This window comes from Neopsephotus bourkii, unplaced genomic scaffold (genome assembly GCF_033783945.1).
Source record: "Neopsephotus bourkii isolate Nb327-2 ecotype Australia unplaced genomic scaffold, CSIRO-AGI_Nbou_v1 NB_1707, whole genome shotgun sequence".
Taxonomy (NCBI): domain Eukaryota; kingdom Metazoa; phylum Chordata; class Aves; order Psittaciformes; family Psittacidae; genus Neopsephotus; species Neopsephotus bourkii.
In genome coordinates this window covers 8,358,664-8,380,789 of record NW_026902181.1, presented here as the reverse complement: position 1 = coordinate 8,380,789, position 22,126 = coordinate 8,358,664, and the positions used below count along the sequence as shown (strand labels likewise).

Sequence of the window (22,126 nt, the reverse complement as noted above, 5' to 3'; positions counted from 1 at the left end):
GGTTGGTTGAACACTTCTCTTTTTTTTAAGTATTCATGTATTTCTAAGTATTTTCTGTTTTCTTCACAGCCACTGCAGAGCACAATCAGATCCACAGTGCTTACCCTTTTTCTTTTTCTCAGCCTCGTACCTAGGTCCAGTTTCTCAGGAGCAGGGAGGAGAGGTGGAGTATCTGCCACTGTTTCTTCACCTTGCCCCGTTGTTTGCCTTTAGGCAATTTTCATCCACAGTCACCTACCCAAGACTTCCATTTCCTTTGCCTTTTGATCTAATGCACTGTAATGAGGGGAAGCATCCGAAAGCTACCCTACTACAGCTCAGAGCTTCTGCCAGGATGCATCTGAGCCTTGCAAAGCCCCATCCATTCTGGAGTACAGCCTTAATGCAGCCCAGGGAGAAGATACCAGACCTCCAGGCAGGCTGCCATCAAGCCCCTGGGGTGTAAGTCGTGGCAGCACACAGCTTTGCTTGGATTCATCTACCTTGCTCCTGCCTAATTAGCCCAAGGGGAGCTTTGCAGTGTAAGGATAGGCTATTGCCCACTACCTGGCCCAACGGGGTTGTTTCTGGCTTCCATGGTAGGTAGTGGAGTAACCAGATGGTTCATCCAGCCCGTTCCCCTTGTAATGGCTGTATGCTCATGGGTGTGTGCATACATCACCCGGTAGCGCTCCACGTATTTCAGCCTGGGTTGTGACTGTGCAAAATTGAAAACAGTTCAAATAGGGTCTTTTTTAATGGTCTTTTTTATTTTTAATTTCTGAGGTATTTAGCACTGCAGAATGTTTCTTCTTGTGAGGCTGCATATTTGCATTGGGCGAACACTCAGGATGGTATTGACAGTCTTTCTGAAACTATCCTTTACTTGAGAGTTCTAAGAGTATTAGAGTATCTATTAGAGAAGATGGACTGGGCAAGTCTTTACTAGAAATTTGAGCCAGGAAACCCCCTTCACATTTCTGGTTATCCAAAGTGCCATTCTGTAACATCACAGCAAGTAGAGAAGCATTAAATTTCACAGGACATCTCACAGTCCTGGAGTGGGAGAGACATGTGGGGGCCAGAAACTTTTGATTTTCCTTCTTGTTGTTGGCATCCAAGCCTTACATTTGTTTCAAGCTCTGTGTTAGTTTATACATTTCTTCTGAGTTCTCATTCCTGCTCCCCTCAGCTGTGCCAACTTAGCCATTTGTGGTTTGGTGGGGTGAATCAGATCATGAAGTCTTGACACAAAGACAGAAGAAAAGAAAATTCACACTTTCCATGCACAATGGGTGTATATACAGGGCAGGAGCAAGCAGGAGGCTGCAGGGTTGAGGCAGTGTTCCCTGGCACCACCAGAAATGCTCATAAAACTTTTTCTCCAGGGAATGCTATTGCTGCAAATTAAAATTTGGCTTTTACTGAGACGCTGCTCCTGCTCTTCCTCTTCCTGACAGCAGACCCTCTTACTCAGGCTCCCCAGTGCTTGCACTACAAACTCTGTAGCCTTGCTGGTAGTATGGATGAGTATTTTCTAACTACTATAACCATGTTCCCTGTCTTTTAATTTTAAAACCATTTCTCCTTGTCCTGTCGCTACAGGTCCTAGTAATAAAGAAGTCCCCATCTTTCTTATAAGCCCCCTTTAAGTACTGAAAGGCTGCATTAGGGTCTCCCCAGAGCCTTTTATTCTCCAAGCACCCTTCTCAGCCTGGCTTTATAGCAGAGATGCTCCAGCCCTCTCGTCATCTTTGTGGCCTTCCTCTGGACTCACTCCAACAAGTTCATGTCCCTCTTATGTTAGCAGCGCCAGAGCTGAATGCAGGACTGCAGGTGGGGTCTCACAAGAGTGAAGTAAAGTCCCCTCCCTCGACCTGCTGGCCATGCTGCTTTTGGTGCAGCCCCGCATACAGTTGGCTTTCTGGACTGCATGTGCATATTGCTGGGTCATGCCCATGTGCCGGTTTATTCCCTGGAAGGCACTCACCATTGAGTGCAGATCTCATTTAGGTGAGCAATTCATTTCTCAGGCAGTAGGTGTCATTCCTGCAACTTGAGATCTCATAGGTTTCTTCTGTCTTTCTTCAGATTTACATAGGTGACAGGATGGATCATTTTTTTTATTTACTGGAAAGAAAAAAATATGTAAGCTTCTTAGAGCAGCTCAGCTTAATGTAGTACCATGAACTGTAGTGTGCCACGGGAGCAGGCATGGGTAGATGCTCCAACAACAAGGACGTAACAGTTCGCAGCAAAGCTGCTCAGGCCTGGCCTTTGTCAATGTGGTGAGCTCCATGGTGCAGATACGCTGTGCTTCCTCAGCTGGTCTGCGACTGCTATATCTCTTTACCTTTCTGGCTTCATTTCTTTATCTGCTAGAGGATGGCAGTACTCACCTGAGAGGGAATTAAGATAATTAAAGTAGCTAAGTCTCAGCCTAGCACAGGATTTAAGGATATGCTTAAGCTTGGTCTTGTTGAACTCCTTGCTTTGCTAGAATGGAGTCTCCTGTTCAGAAAGCATTTCTGAGGATGACGAGCACATTTGTACTAAGTGCTAAGCATCGCAGTACATTTCCTCATGTATTGACATCTCTTCATTCCCTCCTTCCCTTTCTTCTTTTCCCTTTCCCATCATTCACTGCTTCTTCTTAGTCAGCATGTCCGTTGCTTCCTTCCTGTGCTTCCTTCCTTTATCCCTCATCAGTAAGCCACTCCCATCGTAATGAAGAGATCCAGAAAATACACTGAAATGGTATTAGCCAGAGGCAGGGCCGTAGTCACCATAATCCCTTTAATTGTGTGCTGTATCCTTTTTTTCCTGTAGCTGTACACAGATCAGGAGATTGGCTGCATGGGTGTTCCCTGAGTGTATGGTTGCATACAGCAGGAACAGCTAAATACAACCAGGACTGTGAATGCTCATGGTAAAAGGTTAGCTTAAATAAGTAAATTCAAGTGGAAAAGATGTAGTTGGAAGTAAGGTTGTTACATGTGTGCTGGATGAGTAGGAGTGTGTCTTTAGCACTGACTAGCCCCGCGCTACTCAACTTGTGGTTTGTGGTCCAGAGGACATCAAAATACAGTTAAAAAATGCTTACAAACACCTTTAAAAATCAGAGTCAAAGAAATTAAAATCATTACATATGCACATATATTTCATACAGTTTCTATGTATGTACACATGTCCACTAGTTCCTTACTGTTCTACTACAGTTCAAATATTTTTGAAACCAAAATCATCATTTTATTAAATGACTGTTTTGTCTGTCACTCACTTTCCACCTGCCAAACAGTACTGGGATTTGAGGTAATCTGTGAATTGCTTTTTGGAAAGGATTTGTGATTTAAAATGAGAGAAATACTGGACTAGCATATTTTGACAGAATGAGGTAACTTTAATATTATGACTTTGTCATGAATTAGTGTTGAGTGCTGCAATATATTTGCATGCTAATCTTTCTATTAAATAACTGAATACATCATCTAGGTGAACCTAAGTCAATTTTTGATCCCACATTTATTACATTTAGAAGTAAGGGTTTGAATCGTCCAAATAAAGCAGCCTTGCTATTCTCAGGCAATTAATTTCTTTCACTAGTCAGGTACGTGGAAAGGAGAAAACGTGGACTTATCTATTCATTTTACCTGTATGCTTAATAAAATGTCCTGTATCTCCCTATCGTTTCGCTTGTCTGGTAGTAAGAGCCATCTGTGAGTAGGTGAAATGAGGAGTTATGTTCCTTCATTGTGCTTTGGCACATTCAGTGTTTTCCATTAGAGGAGTTCATGGAAGTGCTGCTTCATCAGCTGCTGCCAAAGTGATCTGTAACTCACAACGTTGTTTCGCGACTCCACCTGTAGCTCAGCATTGTGATGGGTCCTCCCTGTGCCTCCACTGGTAGCCTGGCATTGTGATGGATCCTCCCAGAGCCTGACCTGCCAACTCTTGCCTTTGTATTTATTTGTTTTAATTAACGTTGAGCTGTTAAACATGACTTCCCAGCATATGAATCACATACAACTGCCACCTGAATTGCTGTGGTGAGCGGTGATCTCCGGGGCTGTCTAGCTCATTGCATGCCCAGAACAGACCAGTGCAGTGCCTTGCTGTGCCTGCAGGTCAGCCTGAAAATGGCCATCCCCCTCCATCCACGGGTGTTTCAGCTGCCCACATCTGATGCTGGAAGCTGGAGGAAAGCCAGCTGATGCTACGGCATTAAGGTCCTAATCTTGAAAAGACTTGTACACATTTGTGACCTTATTACTGGGAACAGCATCCTTGATGTTTGTGAACATAATGACTGTTGTGATAAGACCACTGACCGTAATAAATGTAAGTACATGTGCAAGTATTGACTGGATTGGGGTCTGAGGGAGCAGTGAAGGCTTGCTTCTTGAGGGCAGAGCGCAGCAGGGGAAATATTTTAGCTTTTAGGAAGGGAGGCCAAAGCTACTCTATTCCTGTCCTTTGCATGGAAATCCTCACTTTTAGCATATGCAGATAGGAACATAAGCACCTCCTGTTTAGAATAGTCCCTCCCCATATAAACCATTATTAACTGAAAACCTGGCAGTAAGTCAAAACCAACCCCTGCCCTCAGGGGAGCAGAGGAGGCGGGTGTGTGGTACAAGGTGTGCTGAGAAGCTCTGGGGAGGGCTGGGGCCGGTGGAGCCATCCTGGCAATGCAGGTGAAGTGAGTCCTTCCCTTCTGGGGGTTCGTGAGCACAAATGAAAATGAGAAGTGAACAGAAGGGTGGGCAGAGAATTCAGCATAACTGAGGAATGTGTGTGTGTGTGTGTGTGTGTGTGTGTGTGGTGAGGGTCTCACTGCGCCTGTCCTGTTGAATACAAGGAACGTTTTGCAGTTTTCAAGATGTCACCCATGGATGAGGTTCAAGGGCCTGCTTGTCTCTTCTGTCCTGTCTTGCTAAATAAAAATAGTGCCAGAGCTGCGTGACTGCAACCCTTTGCAGGAACTCGAAACCCTGAGCCAGCAGACTATTTTAAAATTTCATGGTATTAAATATGAGAGTGTTACAGAAATAGCGGAGGGGAGACTGAGCCAGGCAGCAAGCTAGGGAAATGGAAGTGAGTTTGTAAGGGCAATGCGTATGTCTCAAGCCATGAAGCTTGTTCAGAAGAGTGCAGGGTGAATGCCTCCCATCATGCATTTAGCCGTTACCACTGTCCTGAGCATGGTGGGGGCTCTGGCACTGCTACTGGAGTGGGTCTGGTTTAGTCAGTGCTCTCAGGCTGAAAGCAGAGTGTTGTTTTCCGCTGTCTCCATCCCCTAAACCAGTTCACCATGAAGGTGTGCAAATGTCAGGATCACATCAGCAGTGCTGCGGGGCATGGGAGGGAAGGCTGTGGTGAGGCCAGGGCAGTCAGGGCAGCCCGAGTAGAAATGATGCTCCATGCAAACCCTCCTCTCAGTGGTGACTTCATGCTTCCAGAGCTGAAGTTGAAATTACTGCATGGTCTGATAAACCCAGTGGTTTGGTAAGGATGGCCATACTGAATTCCTTACTCAGGAATGCTTTCTGTGGCTTCTTATTCTTGACACTGGTCTCTAGTCTTTGATCTCTTTGTCACTTTGGTCAAAATCTGTCACTGCAGACTTTGTTGCACCCTGGTATCAGCTGTCATCTGTTATTGCCGTCAGTGTTTGTTCATCATCCTTTTGCTTCAAAGGTTTGGACACCTTTTGTGACCCTTGAAAGATGATAATACTGAGTGGACACTGCAAAACAAACAACACAGCTAGAGGTTCCCTGAACAAATATTTTAGAGGTATGCTTGGGTATTTTAGAGGCTATGGTTAAGCCTGACCTTGCTGGAGTCCTCATCTTGTATTTGAACACAGGGGGATTATAATCTAATGTCAATTTCCATGTCTGATTCACCAACACCCATATCAATATGATATTCCTGAATTGCAGTTCAGCTTCACAGATGGTACCTGCATCGCAGAAAATATTAGAAGACTAGTGCCCTAAATACTTCAGATTGCATTTGTCTACACATCTGTGTATACAGAAAAATCTCTTTAATGGTAAAAAGCATAGACACGTAAGAGGAATGTGAAGAGAGTGTGCTAGGAGACTCAGTGATGACTTTGTAAGTGCTGAAGCAGAGTAAGTAGAAGTAGAGAAGATCTTAAATCTGTGAATACATGACAAGTAATTTTAACACATCTGCCTGAGAAGCAGACTTTTATGATTTTTGTTATTTTTTAAAAAACAACAACTTTGGTAACTTCTGTGTTTTCCTAATGGTACAAAAGACATCAAATATTTTAGTGAGCTGCTACTTAAAAGGTAACCACATCAAATACCTCAGCTTCCTTGAGGATTGTCTCAGTTTTCTTCAAGACATGCATTTCTTAGGACCCATCGCCATCTGTCCAGCTATTGCAAATGCAGGAGGGTGGAGAGGACTCGCAGTCTGATTCTCTTTCTCCAGCCTCTGAGCTCCAGAGGATCTTTAGTAAAGACTGAGAGACAGGAGAGAGCCTTCATGGAGAGTGAGCCCTGCCAGTGTGTTGTCAGCAGGATACACAGCTTCTAGTACCCCTTTCCTGGGGATTTAATTCTTTGACAGCTCAAAACTGTTGATTTTGGGGGGACTTTTCCACCAGCTCTTCTGTTCTCTGCTCTCTCTCTCCCCGTTCTAAAGCTGTCTGCACAAGGATATGAAGGAAAATTAATCCAAATCACTTAAAATGTGAATGCAAGGTAAATTAGGTAAACTAAATGAAACCATTGTATATATTTTCTGATTCAGCGTTCAAGTGACCTTAATTTGATTAAGCTTAATTCACATCAAAGCAAATTGTACGAAATATGAAATAGGGTTGATTTAATTAATAGTGAGTGTGTCTGCAGGGATCTGATGTGGTTTGATTCATTACAGAACTGTTAATTCAGGTTACCTTTCTAGAGTTTTCTCATGCAGGTAAACCCTACAGGGCAGTTTATTTGTTATGCCTAAACTGGTGTAATTGTGTGTTTATTCCCTCTGGCTCTAGAATGACCTTCCCACCACTCTCCTTGTGTAGGACTTTGTGAGCGTTTTGCTGTTGGATGTCTTGTTAATCCAGCCAGAGAAAATCCGTCAATTTTCTGTTGGATCAGCCAGCTTTTGACCTGGTTTGTGGCTGCATGGTGCTCCTCGGGGTAAAGGCAGGAATGTGAATGTGTAATCAAGGTGGAGAGGCTGAGACTCGTTTCACCTCAGGTCAACACTCTGTGCAAGAGACATCTTGCTTTGAGCACAACTCACATGCTGCAAGTTCACCCTCTGTTGGGATATGTAGTTGGGATACTAGAAATGATGAGCCGTGCTGGGGTTGCTTGAAGTTAAGTACCACCAAGTTTGATTTGCTTGGTGTTTAGGTGCAACTGTCATGTATTACTTGCCTCTGGCTTGTACTGTTCTCCTTTGACTTATTCTCTCCTTTGTGCCTATGTAGTACTATAGCATGTACATTTTGAATAGCCATCACCTAAGTAGCTTGTTCTTTCAATATACGCAAGCTCTACTGACCCACTTTCTTACTGCTTTACTTTCTCTTCTGTCCATGGCTTTACAGTTCTGTGAGTATAATTTTTGCCATATGATTATTAGAGGTTCACATTTTAACTGCAAAGATGGGATAACTGGAATGGCTGAGACGTGCAAGTTTTTGCATATGGTGTTTTTTAAAGGCTTTTTTTATTTTCAAAGGACTGTGGAAAAAAAAAATCTGATTTCATAGTGCTGTGCTTCAAGTGTAAAGCAAGTATCAGAACTGAAGCACCTGATCATTTTAAACAATTTGCTAAGTTGCAACTGTTGGAGCAGCTTCAGAAGGAAAAAGGATAATAAATATGAACTAGATAGAGCAAAGTTGATCTTATTCTGTGACTCTTTTTCTTTCTTTAAAGGTGAGTAAATTAGTCTCTGAAAAGTAGACTAATGACTTGAAACCTGGCTTGAACTTAACATGAGCTCTCACTTCAATGCAGAAGTCTTTGAACTTTTGGAGGCTGGAAGGAATATACCATGCTTCAAAATTTGACTGAAATCTAACCCCTGAGTACTAGGATATGCTGGCTGTCCATGTTAACATCTTCAGACCAATAGCATCCTGGCTTGTATCAGCAATAGTGTGGCCAGCAGGACTAGGGAAGTGATCATCCCCTGGTATTCAGCACTGGTGAGGCCTCACCTCAAATACTGTGTTTAGTTCTGGGCCTCTCACTACCTAAAAGATCCTGAGATGATAGAGCATGTCCAAAGGGCAGCAAAGCTGGTGAAAAGTCTAGAGCACAAGTCCTGTGAGGACTGACTGAGGGAACTGGGGTTGTTCAGCCTAGAGGAAAGGAGGTTGAAGAGAGATCTTATCATTCTCTCCAACTATCTGAAAGGAGGTCGTAGCAAGGTGGGTGTCAGTCTCTTCTCCCAGGTGACAAGACAAGAGGAATTGGCTTCACATTGTATTCAGGGGAGGTTTAGCTTGGATACTGGGAAAAATTCCTCCTCCAAAGGAGCTGTTAAGCATTGGAACAGGCTGCCCAGGAAAGTGGTGGAGTCACCATCCCTGGAGGTATTTAAAAGATGTGTAGATGTGGCACTTAAGGACGTGATTTAGTGCTGGACTTGGCAGTGCTGGGTTAATGGTTGGACTTGATGTTCTTAAGGGTCTTTTCTGATGTAGATGATTCCATGATTCTATGATTCACACCTCCTAGTTTCAGCTCGCACAAGGAGTAACTCCAAAATTGTAGCCAAAGGGATGCTGTCGGACTCTTGAACCTTCCTGTGATTATTTGGTTCGCTTTGTCAAGAAACCAGGCTTTGAAACCACCAAACTGTGCCCATCTCATCCTGTTTTAATATCAGCACACCCAGACACATAAACAATGTGCTTCCTCATGAGGCAGTGAAAATCACTGAGGCTTTGAAAAGACATGCTCTTTAAAGTCATGGCCTTATTTGGAAAGTTGCAAGAAGCTTGGCTGTCACAAGAGAATATTTTGGCTCTGTGACAGTTTCCTTTATACGGTTCTTCAGCAAGGAATCACCTGTGTTTCTGCAGTGATAACTTGTAAGTGTTGTGTGCCTTTTTTCCCCTCCCCAGGAGTATTAGCTGGAGGAGAACCCAGTAGGTTGGTGAAAACAGGCCAAAGACCTGGTTGGACTTCTGTCTGGTCCAGAGTATGTAAAAAAAAAGAAAAAAAGTAGGGTTTCAAAAGTGAACTGAAAACCTGGTATTTCAGTATTCCTGAGGAGATTCACAGATGTTTCTATCACAATTATTCATCTATACCCTTCTTTTTTCACTACTCATTTGCTGAGTGCTACCTTCGGTTTATGTAAGTGTGGGATTGTTTAGAAATAATCCATTCTGCCATCACCCTTTTGTTCCTTACACTCGTTGGGAATGTTTCCTTTATGTTCCTGACACGTTAGGAACTGTGGGGAGGATAAAAGAGCCTTCATGATAAAGATTAATAAAAAACTGAAGGGAAGGTGTCAGAGACAGTACCACTTTAGTCTTGGAGTTGTATGGAGAGAATGAGAAGATTATCACAGCAGCATTTCAAAATGATTTCAGGAGAGGTAGTTGAAAGGGAAATAGAGATTAGAGAAGAAAGTTGTGATTATAAGCTAAAAATCGCTGTGGCCATTGCTGAATCCCGTGTCCGTATGATGAACCAGTGGCATATAACAATATTGCAGAGTTAAGCTGCAGTTTAGTGAAGTCCTGAGGGAAGAGGACCTCCAGGCCACACTGACATTGGAGACCTGAGGCACAATGGTGAGCAGCATCACATAGATCTGGTCATGAGACTGATACCAGAAAGGACACCCTCAAGCATCAATGGTACTGTTAAATAATACTAGTTTTTGGAGGCGTTGAGAAGTCAAGGGACAGAGGGTGAGGCAACATAGTCTAGCTGTAGGACTAGTACTTACTCATCAGATTTTACATCCCATGAAGGGTACACATCTCCCCAGGATATCAGATCCTCTCCTTCACTATCCTCACTAGGTTTGCTTTGATCTGTTGTTGTACTGCCCTGCCACTGGAGTGTCCAGGATAGTATTGGGCTAGTGCTGGTACATATTTGGAGAAAGGGCAGGTGGAGGAGGTGGTGAGCCTGGAGCAGAGACAGCCCAAGGGTCTAGCACTACTTGTACTTCCCAGGCACCAACACTATCTAATAATCCTAATATCACTTAATATTATGCTCATCTAATAGCAGTCTGAGGTAGCAAAGAGTGGTAGCACCCATGGCAGCAGATGGGAAAGCAGGATACTTGTAACTTAAGAGAGCTGGAGCTATTTGCAGACTATATGGGGAATGCAATTAGGAATGTGAAGCTGGAAGGAGCAGGCTTCAGGGACAGGCTGATCTGCAGTGCTCTGAGATAGTAATGTGAGTTCAAAATGTGGAAGAATGCCTCTCTGTGGCTGGAAACTTAGTAGGAATTTTGTGAGCAATGGGAATAAGTTTTGGATAGTATTTGAGGTTTTGTGATTATCTCTCATATTGTGCGTCTTGGGCATTCATATTCAGAGCCTTGCTGTTTCTGTCTTCCATTCCAGGGTCACTGGGATGCACTGACTGCTCTGTAGGTTCACTTATTAGAAATTATCTAAGTCAGGATTCAACTGGGATGTTTATCTACGATGATCTGTCCATTTCCTTCAGGAAGTCATTCATACTCGGAAAGACAAATGTATCTCATGTTAGAGGACAGGTCATGCTCACCTCTCTTTGCCTCCAAAGTAGGATTTGGCTCATGAGTAAATATTTAACATGCAAATATACGAGTCCGTAGTCTAAACTGAATTGATGCCTAGTTCCATTGCAGATGATCCGAAATACTCAAATGATGGATGGGTGGCGGATGGTCATGACCTGTGGGACACCAGAGCCCAGCTTAATACCAGACACTGTATATGTGCTTGGACACCCGGGTTTAGGCAACTGGTTTGAACCCCAAGCAGTGCTAGGCAGGATGGCAGTGAGACTGCAATGTTACAGCAGGAATGCAGTTTGGAGGAAGAAGCTTTTGTTTGCTGCAGGTTGCTCTGGGGTTTGATGTACAAATATGAGTCAGTGGATCTAAAGCCAAGACCACTCTGATTGCAAAATACACTCCTGATTTCCCCTTCTGTCATTTCCTGGTCCTGTACTCTGCCTTTGTGCAGTTTTGAGGTGGACGAAAGTGTATCCCATTGCTTTTCCCAAGGTTGCAACCCAGTTGTGAGACAGACTGGATGTATTCTGCATGGGATGCCTGGTGTTCCAGCCTGGGGGATGAAAAGGACTGACTCAGCACAGATAGGGAGGCAATAGGTGTTGTACTAAGCTTGATTCATTGTAGTGTAAGGCAGTTTGTACTGCTGCTCCTTACGTGGCTGTAAAAATGCTGCTAGCTCTACCGTAGGTAGTTAATTACAGTTGTATAGCCGAAGTAGGTGGTTTTTTAATGAGAGAAAATGAGATCATTCAGTTGACAAATGACAAGCTGTGCAATTATTGCTGGCCAAGTTGTATGTACATGTGACCTCCTACTTTGCTCTTGCTCCTGAGCTCTCCTACTTTCTTTTGGCTACAAGAAACATTGCTGGGTCTTGAACAGTAGAGGCGGATGGCCAGGACATGGGGGCCACTTGGACAGGTTGCAGTACTGGTTTGATGTCTTGAAGCTACCGCTAGTGCTGTGGGCAGAGGTCTGTCAGAGCCAAAATGAGAGTTCAGGTTTCATCAGTAACTTTACTACGCAGTCCTGAAGCAAGCAGTGTGACTTCCCTCACTCTTCCATTCCCCACCTCAGAAATCTGGGCCTTATTAGATAAGTCATAAGAAAATTAGGAGAGGTATGGAAAAATCTGGGCATAGAAAGCAAAACAAGGTGCCTCAAACCTATGTTTGCTTCATTGTGAATGTTAGCGTTTATCATTTTGTTAGGAAGCTGAATCTCATCTCCGCTACTATTGGAAACTAGAGAACTGATGATGTTCAGATGATACGGGGTCCTGAAAGCTGCCTGGTTTCATGGATTGTGTAATGGCTTTTGCTGGTTTTGTAATTTAGATGCATTTGACTCTAAAGTGTAGCATGCGACCTATGTAAAAAAGATACTTTTGTATTCATTTTGACACTTTCTCTAATGAAAGGGTCAGACCTAATGCTGTTTCACTAAGAAAACCCTCTCCAAGAGTCCTGCAGGAGCAGCAAAGAGCAAGAGTTGTGATATTTCTCAGGTTCTTAAAAAATAATAATAAAAAAATCAGTTTTTCAATCTTCATTTTATCTGAAGAATAAAGAATACAAACATAGTATTCAAAACAATACTTTGCAACTTAAACTGCCTGCTATTTTGTTTTGCCATGGAATGTCATAAAACATATCTCCTTGCTGTACCTGGCTCAAAAACATTGGGTCTTCCTGGTGCTTTGCAAATAAGTTGGTAAAGCTGGCAGAAACCTACACCTTGGCTGCACTGACCCTTTGCTGAGTGCAGTTTGGCCAACCCATGTGCAATTCAGAGAAGAGCATCCCTGAGCTGTCTCCTGTGTTGTAGAATATACTCATGGCCACCCCTAACTTTCCTCCAGCCTTATAGGAAGAAGGCAGCATGAAGTCCCAGAGTTATAGTCTGAAAGCACTGGTGGTTCTTGTTACAGATTGTGTATAATCTTTTTCCACTATGTGTTCTTTGCCTAGGGAGCATGCCTTGTCAATAAGTAAATTCCATGAGAGATATCATAAAAGGAAAAGGTTGTGGGAATTACCTGATACTTTTCATGCAGCAGCTGCTGTAGCAGTCAGGCCCACTTTGGGAGCAAGCTGTGCTATGCCCAAGGGATGCAAAGGTCCTGGTCACACAGCAGGGACATCTGGAAACGATCTAATCCAAGCCCTGCTCAGGACCTTGTCTGGTTGAGTTTTGAATGTATCCCAAGAGGGCGATGCCACAGCCTCTCTTGGCAACCTGTGCCAGTGTTGACCACCCTCATGGTAGAAAAGTTTCTTCCTGTGTTTGAATTGGATTTCCTATATTTCAAAATCTGTGCCCTCAGTCTCTTTTCCTGTCACCTCTGAGGAGAGTCTGACCATCTTCTTTACTCCCCTGTCATGTATTTTTACATTCATAGTGATGAATGTGTCTATAAGGAAGTGATGGGAGACACCATCAAAAGCCTTACTGGAGTCAAGACTTGGTGCAGAGTAGGCCAGAACCTGACCTGTGTCAGGTATGGTGTCAGTTTTCTCTGTATAGAAGCATAGCTCCGCTAGCATCAACACCACTAGCATCGCCCTCCTGCCAGCAGTGGGTTAGGGTATAAAACTGCTGATGGGCCTTGAGGAATCAAAACTTTTGTATGTTCTTATGGGGGTGAGCAAATTATGTTCTGAAACTGCCATGGCTTATGTCCAGTGCTGCTGTTGGAAGCTGTTTCCGAACAAAGAAATCCACAGTATATAATGAATAATCACTTTACACATTTATTCTAGCATCTTTTGCATCCGTTGCAAGGGAAAGAAAAATTTATTCTTTTTTGTTGCTGCTGGAGGCAGGGGCAGTGTACATCTTCATGTGACAGCACTGCAGCTAAGTTTTGGCAAATTCTTCACCATCAGTGTCTTCCAGCCTTGTATGTCGCAGGTGAAATTCTGGGTCATGGTCTGATCTGAAGTTTGACATTATGTCCATGTAAAATCCCTGTAAGCTAAGAGCATATAAGGCTTTGATGCTATGCTTTTATGCTATGGGGAGCTTGCTCAACAGATGCGTGGTAACCATGGAGTGTTATCGACTCTGGTGTGAGGTTACTTTTGGCAGACAGAAGCAGAAGTATAAACTTGGCCTTGATTTCTCTCCTGTCTCTATTTAACTGGGAAGTAGAGAGGCATAAGAAGACTCAGTTGTTACTAGGAGTACTCTTCTAATGTTTACCAGAGAAGAGGTCAAGTAGATGAGATATTTTCCATGCAGAATACGTTCTGGCCTGCCAGTATACGTGATAATGAGTCCCCAGTTCAGTAGGCACTAATGTGCTTGTCTGTGTGTGGGAAGTTGCTTGCTTCATGTTGGCTGCTGCTTTTCACTACAAACATGCTACTGTATAATTTAAATCCTTATAAGATCTGGGCCATTGGCTTCCTGGGAAATGGCTAGAAGTTACGGTGTTTATGGTAGTATGTGAATACCTTTATTTGTATTCATGTCTAAAGTACACAGGTTTGTGTTTGTTGATACATGATGTATACAAGGCAAAACAAATGTCCCAGGTGTGCTTCAGTGGATGACTGTGGTTTATTCAGGTACTGCTTTCATATCTGTTGACATTTCATTTGACAGTGGTGATAATGCAAGTCTAGTTTCAGCCTCCCACTTCTCTTTTTTTGCACTTAATCCCTCAACAACTTGGAAAAAATCAGATTGACTGATTACAACTACCTTGAAGGAAGTTTCCAAATGGAAGCCCACAGTTCCTTTTATGTTCTTGGAAAGAGTCCTCTATGTCTGCTGCTTTGTGCTTGTAAAAAATAAGATGCTATTCAGCAAAGATATGGAAGGTATATGGTGTAGTTGTCAGGTGAATATTGAGGCAGCATAATTCATAATTACTAAGGGGACTTCCCTGTGCAGTATGATTCAAATTAATCTGTGCTGTATTGAAAAGGCTGTGGTTGATAATTGGAATAAATAATACATTACTGCCTTGCACTTCATACTCATCTAGCCCTGTATCTTACCTTGTAAGGGATTTTGTATGCTTTGAAATAATTTTTCATAAGCAGGCAGGAATACCCGGGTCTTGGTCATATCAACCAACATTTGCAAGCTGTACAGGCTGAATCTTAGTTTTTGGATGTTTGGTGCTTTGCCCATATTCCTTCTTTTACTGATTTGATGTTTATCTCAAATATCCTTGTCGGTTGCTGGCTGTTACGTCTTGTCTGCGTAAAGTGCTAAGGACCTTTTTCATTTTCAGCTTTATATGGCAATCAGCACCATGCAGTGATGAAGTTGCCTGAATATTTCAGGCACCATTGCAGTGATCAGTATGTTAGCAATCCGTATAGAGCTTTCAGTTTTCATCCCGACTGGCTCAGTTCTGCTGGACTGCAAGTTGTGACTTGGTGCTGTCCCCAAACGCTAATTAGAAAATCAGTAAGAATCCCATTCTCTCTAGTTCACTTCAGTGCATCTTCCCTTAAGCACTAGAATAAGGCAGATGGGGCTGTGTTTGGAAAAACATCCCATTTCAGCCCTTTGAGATGCTCTATGCTCATCTGCACCTGGTACAGAGTATCTGTTAATGAAAGTGGTATGTGCTACTCCCAGTATGATAAGAGTAAAGCTGTGGGAGGAAAACATGGGGAAGACCTCGCGTCAGCTGTCCTGAGGTCAGGCCAAGCCTCGAGAGTTGCAAGACATAGGTCATATTTGGGACAAATACGATTTTTGCTGGGCAAATATGTATGTTCTGTGGTACTTTCAAGCTACATAAATGGGGATGGAACACAGGCAGGATTTTGTTTTGGTGAAGGTTTAACATCACAAAATCAAACTTTAGTGGTCAAACTGGAGATCAGAGTGTTAAAGGAGCTGTCTGAATGTGGATTAGACTATTCTTGTGGACCAAAATTAACGTAGCATTTTAAGGCAACATATAACAGAAATCACATTGATGAAAAGAGGAATAATAATGTTAATTTCTGCCACATCCACCCTTTCCTTTAACAGCTGAAGGTTTGTGTTAATACTCCAATATTGAATATAGCATTGCTCTGTAAACCTTAGGGCACTGTAATTATTTCTACAACTTTCCACAAACTAAGGTAGCTATTCCTTCTTCTATTTCAGTAATCCTTTTAAATCTTATTTTCTTAAGCCCAAGAAAGACTTCTGAACTCAGAGACAATCCTATTGAAAGGAGATTTTTCAGCATATTCTTAGATGCTGCCTGTGATCACCCTATCTTCCACTAGGCAGAAATGTTCAAGCTGTGGTGGATGTATACCTATTATATATGCTCTTGTTGGCTCATTTCCCTTCTTTCTGTTTTCCTCAGGAATGGAAGTAAATGCTGGCTTTTCCAGTGCACTTGTGGTTTTTGTTTTGTTTTTTTTTTAGAATGGTCTAGATATCACTTCAGTATAGTGATAATACAGGCTTAAGACATAAGTCCACTGTTCTACCAGCTTTTTCCTTACTTCAGCAAGGGAATAGATAATTAACTCATTAAAATACCTCAGTCTGCTTGTAATCTGATAATGTCATCTAGGACTTGACTGAGGCTTTGGTAGAATCTCAGCTCAAATACACTGATACGCTGCATACCAATAATGCAAGATGTGATTCTTGCAGAAACTAGGTTCTTATGCATGGTATTAGCACATACCTGTTGATGTGTTGATAGCCTGTATTAGTATCATAATACCCTGTAGTATTTATGTAGCATACAAGGGCCACTTAAATACTAGCTAAAGCCAGAATTTTCATCATTATCCTCTTCCTTGTTCTGGTTTGTCTATTTCCGGGCTTTCTTTATATCCTTTGCTTCCTTGTCACGCTTTCATTAAGTTTGACAACTTCTGTCACAGTCACACTTGTTTGTTAGAGCCTGGAATTACATCTGCAATAAGCTTTTCAAAGTCACTGATCATCCTCAGTGGTAGGGAAGCCCTCACTGTCACATCTATCCGGCCTGGAATCAGAAGGTGAGATCTGGGTCCTACAGTTCCTGTTACATTAACAGTCCCACCCAATCTTTAGTGTCATTTTAATTTTCCTTGACATGATTTGGTTTTATGGCAAAGTGTGGGACACTTTTCATCAGAGGTCTGGGCTGATTATACAGCCAGGCAGGGAATAAACAACTCCTTGTAAGAAATTTCGTTGCTGGTTGTGGTTTCTATCTGCTTCTGGAGACCTTCAGTCTGGCCCAGGGCATGAGAAGATAGTCATCTTTGCTAAGAAGTCATAAGGAGGTATTATAATCCTGTATTTATTTATGTGTTTTGCCACTGCATGCATTCATGTGACTTTCTGAAGCCTCTGGAGGTTCTGTTAGCTAATTGCATGCTGAGCCTTATTCGTGTCAAGAATATGACGTGATGGTGTCACATCTTACCATCTAATATGGGAATCCTAGTAATTAATTAACCAGAAGTGACACTACCGGTTATCTCACAGGACGGGAGCCCTGCTCTTGCTGTCTGTAGTGCTATGGGGCATTTTGAAAATGCTGGCTAAAAAAATTAAGTTAAAGTTATCGTACTGAAAACTTTCGGCAGCTGACCTCTGCTGAATAGAAAAGCTTTCTGGAGGATGTTTGCCTTCCAGGTCCTTCACAGTGAACTCATTGATGATGGAAGCCTTGACTTGAACAGTTGACTATTTATTTGCATAGTGGCTCTTAAGAAATTGCAGAAATTGGAAGACCAGACTGTCAACTGTGTTTCAAGAAGAATGAATGCTTAGGGGAAACAGTACATTTGCTGTTAATTCTGTATATGGCTTTTTATTTTAGCTAGCATGAAAAATAAACACATTTCAAGTAAAAAACAGCCCTCCTCCACTTGAATTCAAGTTAGAGGAAGATTGGGGTGAACAGGAAAACAGATCAGACTTCCCTCGTTCACCCTTGAGGAATCTTGGCTAGCTCTGTCTTTGAAGGTAAAACCCTGTTTCTTACAAAGTCAGTAGCAGAACACTTGCTTGACAGGGGCCACTTCACCCATGTCCAGCTGCTTGAGTACTGTATACAGTAAGCATACTTCTGGTGAAATTCAGCCTAACATGGAAGATGACTTTTCTTGCCAGTTGTATTTTTCTCCTCTCCACTAGCTGTAATCTTTCATTAGCCTGTAGCCAGAAGCACCTACCTCACAGTCCTTTTCCTGGATGCTTATGGAATAATTAATTTCTGTCAGATGGTGTGACTGCATGTGTTTTGGTGCTCCTGCAGCGTGCCTTTATTGTCACTTAACACTATCACATTTGTTTAAAAGGAAATAAAACAAAACCCAAGGTCACTTCTACATTAAAACCATCATGTCCCACATAAATGCGGATTTTCTTTGTTTCCAGTGCTGGTGGTTTCTTTTGCCATGAAAGCCTTTCCCTTTTACTTCAGCCCTTTCTGCCTTTCACGGATCACTGTGTCCAGGAGATGTGGCTGGCGTTACTTCAGATGCTTTTCCAGTCTCTGAATCCTGTAGCTCAGTGGGGCAGCCACTGCCCTAAAGCAGGGTGAACCTCAGGTGCTGTAGTTGGGTCAGGATATTTCAGACTCCAGCCAAAATCATCCATATTTCCTTATACTGGAAATCAGCCCTAGTAGTAAAAGAGGCAAGTCAAGGTTGGGAGCAGACCTAGAGGATTTGTGTTCTCCCACTGCCCCATTCTCTCTCCTACCCAGGTGAGGGGTTGATTTCCCAGGATTTGAATCTCTGTCATTTCCAGCAATCCTGTCCCTTAATCTGCTCTCTACCCAGCAGCCAAGTGGCAGAACCTGTTCCCTTTCTACCTGCACTATGCTGGCATCCTTAGGTGGCTAGACGCTGTTGTGGCAAAGATGCTGAGGCTAAGCTAGTGGGTGCACATGGTAAAACCTCCTTCCGTCCCTCCTGAGCACCATTGCAGAGTTCAGCTGTGGCTCTTGGCAGCCTTGGCAAAGTCTTCCCAGTCTCTCCCATGAATAAGACCCATGCAATCCCTAAACAAATGGGTAGTGGCATTCGTCCAGCCTGTGAGTCTTTTACATCCAAAATTTCCAAGGGTCTTGCTGTGGGGATGGTGAGCTTGGGCTCCTGGAGTTTTGGGGTCTGCTCCCCTGCACTATGAGCTGTGTTTATTCAACCAGGGTGTGCAACATACCACATTATTTCAGAGGAGCAGATGCATTGTCCATTGCTGAGCTATTCCAGGAACATGCCCATCTGCTCCCACACTCCACTTCAGTGGGCCTGCCCTACATAGAGTAGGTGCAAACTTCACCCTTGAGTCCAGGGTACCTTGTTGCTTCGAGTTCTCCCTGCTGTTGCTGAGGCTGGTCCTGCTGGTCCAGGGTGCATGGCACAGGGATGGTGTGCCTGGCCTGGGGGAGATTGGCTCTGGTTTATCACCCCTGGGTGTGTGTGCAGCAGTGATGCTCTGACCCCAGCGCTCACTGTGCTGTTGCCATGGAGATTGCGTGTGCTGTTGCTAGGCAGCTGAAGCATCTTCACTTGCACACTGCAATGCCACGAAATTCTCAACTTTCCTCATCGCTGTCTCCCTTCTTTGATTTCGCAGCTATGACTCCTTTGGCTCTTATCCCACTTCATTCAGTTGCACCGCTGTGATTTTGTGGTGTTAACCCTGTAAACCCTAAAAAGCCTGCATGGCACTGCAAATGGGATTTATGGCAACGAATTCAGGGCTGAAGGAGTTAAAGCGGTTGGGTATAGACTACAGAGGAAATGATTTCTAGCAGATAAACTACTTAAAATGTTCTGGCATTCATGGAAGGGGAGGTTTGTGGCTGCAGTCTTTTGTTCCATCACTGATGGTTCATATGAATAAAAACACAGACTAAAATATCACTGCAAGGTAAGAAAACTAGCTTGAATGGGCCTAATTAATCTCTTTGGTTAAGATATATACTTAGGTTTTTAGCATCCTCTGCTTGCATTTACTGATTTTAATTTAGCATGTGAATGGTAATTTAGCCGTGGGGCCTGTCATGAGCAGTATTTGACTTATTTGGCTTGAATAATAAAGATATCAGCCTGTATTCTTGGAGTATACTGCATTAATCAGACTTGCAGGAATGATCACATGGTACTCTATCGCCTTTTCCTGTTAGCTGCTGCTTGTCAGCAGCTGGCTGAGCTGTAGGCTGCAGGCCAGTATCTGCATACCCTTTCTCTTCAGAATATTTCAAATATACTGTCTCGTCATTATGCATTTTGCTGCAGCTTGACAAACTAAATGGTCCTCCTGCACGTTAAGAAGATTATTTTAAATTTCAGAGCATTTGTGTAGTTACTAGGCCATGTATGCATTTGAAGAATTCAGGTAGGCTCTCTGTTTTATACATCAGTGTGCTTGGTTTTTGTTCTCACAAGGGTTTTGCTGTGTAATGTCAGTCAGCTCTTCAGTTAGTTCTTCATGTGCAAATATTTCTCATGTTTTAAAATCTCTACCCTCTGCATGGGGAGAAGTGCTTGAGGGGCAGGATGCAGGTAACGGTAGCTAACCGCATGATGAAGTGCAAAGCTGGGTAATTGATTATATCTTGCACAGATTTCATCGCTGTGCAGCCAGAAGCAGCGAGTACAGCCTAGTTATAAATATAAACCAGAAACTGTTCTGTTTAAAAGGGGTCTTTGCTATTTTTGGGTCTGGAGAATCTGGCAGATGCTCATTTGAGATAGAATACTGATTGTGATTGAGAAGAGAAATTTGATGTTGGGATTGTATATAGGATTATCTTTTATGCTGCTGCAGAGTATACGTCTCTTTTTCATAATCTTGTAGCCGCAGAATTCTGTATGAGTTACATTTAAAATAACAGTATGGTTAAGTTTGTTGGGGTTGGTTTGTTGTTTGCAAACATTTGAGCAACTGCGATTGTTAGGATATAAAATTAGCACCTTTTATTTGATATTGGTTCTGCTCAGTATTGCCTCTGCCCCCTCTCCTCATTCAGTCCCACCCCCACTATAACTCCATCCTTATGCAAGTATTGAGGTCTCTTAAAACCATAACAGATTTTTTTAAGACATGAAACCAAATTTCTGCCCTCACTATGAGAGGTGATTATTTTATCTGCAATAAAACATTACTGGACTTGAAAAAATTCTGGTCAGTAGTTATGGGGGGGTGGGTTTCACTTCTTTTTTTTTATTTATTTTGTTTAGTATGTTCAGTTCTTGTAACTCATGTTATAAAATTGTCCAGGTAAAATGGTGACAAGGTTGTAACAGCGTTAGTGATCACCTCATGATATGTTTGTCTATATATCATTATTATAATGTACCTTAAAAATACCCTTTTTGATTCAGAAACAGAGATTATTTGAGCGAGTGTGTAACTAGAGAAGAGGATGTATCCTCTCTGTATATACAGTGTATATACAATGAGCATTCTCTAGCAAATATTTTCAGATGAAACGTTCTAACTTCAGATTAAATATTAACATTATTTCTACCTTTTGTTAAAGCATTTAATGCATTGGCAATTTCCCTTACTTGTGATTTGGTAATTGGCTCTATGTGGAATTAAGTGGTGTCAAAAGCAGTAAAAGCAGGTACAAGGCATCCCCCACCTGCCCAAATGTCCTGATTCTAGCCTTAAGGGCTGGGGAGATAGAGGCTGATCATGTCTACTGTTGTTGTGAAATGCAGTATGATGCTGTCTGAGGGAAAAGATTTTACTGGAAGACCAGATAATGCTGTGTAACTGCTGTTGTCATAGGGCTGTCAGGAGATGCTTGAAATCTTGACGTAGCTGATTGTTGGCAGTAAATTAAGCTGCAAATGGGCCCCAAACTCAGCTGTGCCATTTACTAGGCCCACAGAGCTATTTGTATTTCACCCAGTTGGTTGGGTCTTGTTCTTAATAGAGTGAAACTCTCAATAAATCTACAAAGAAGAAAATAGGTATTGTAAAAATTTTGTTTTAAAAACCTTGGCTATCTTTCAGTGGCTTTCCTAGGCGTCTTGGGGCAGGAAGACACCTACTTTTATGGCAAGAATGGTCAAATGCTGATTACACACCCATTAGGCTTATTAAATTACTTGACCTCCTCTCTTAGACTTGATTTGAAAATAGTATTAACATTTCATGTGCAGACTGCTAGACATTTTCTTTTAAATCTTAACTGGTAGGGCTGCGGCTTCTGTATAGCAGTGTTTAAATGGCATTTATTTTATTAGGCATTTCTATGGTGTTTTGTTAAGGTTGTATCTGCATATTGATGGTTCTTTTATGGTATGATTATTCTCATGCCTGTGGCTATATTACATTTTGATGGGATCAAAACATAGCTTGCAAGATGAAGGAAAAAAAGGGTCTATTAGAGCAGTGGGGTGTAAGTCTCAGTCCCACGAACTCCTGGAATCAGAGTTGATGGAGCAGT

General features: G+C 42.6%; 1 protein-coding gene across 7 annotated transcripts in view; it reads left to right on the top strand.

The window, feature by feature from the left end:
- EVL (Enah/Vasp-like) overlaps window positions 1–22,126 on the top strand; it is a 155,626-nt gene that overhangs the window by 4,566 nt on the left and 128,934 nt on the right. The window contains exon 1 of one of the 7 annotated variants that reach the window (XM_061376437.1): window positions 19,328–19,593. The exons of 1 other annotated variant lie outside the window; for it this stretch is intronic. Coding sequence is in view for 5 of the 6 variants with exons in the window: in XM_061376432.1 (XP_061232416.1) it covers window positions 20,039–20,061 (23 nt within the window). In the remaining variant the exon portion in view is untranslated. Of the gene's footprint in view, window positions 1–19,327; window positions 19,594–19,844; window positions 20,062–22,126 lie in introns of those variants that run through there. 5 more of the 7 variants (XM_061376432.1, XM_061376436.1, XM_061376429.1 and 2 more) reach the window with 5 other exon arrangements.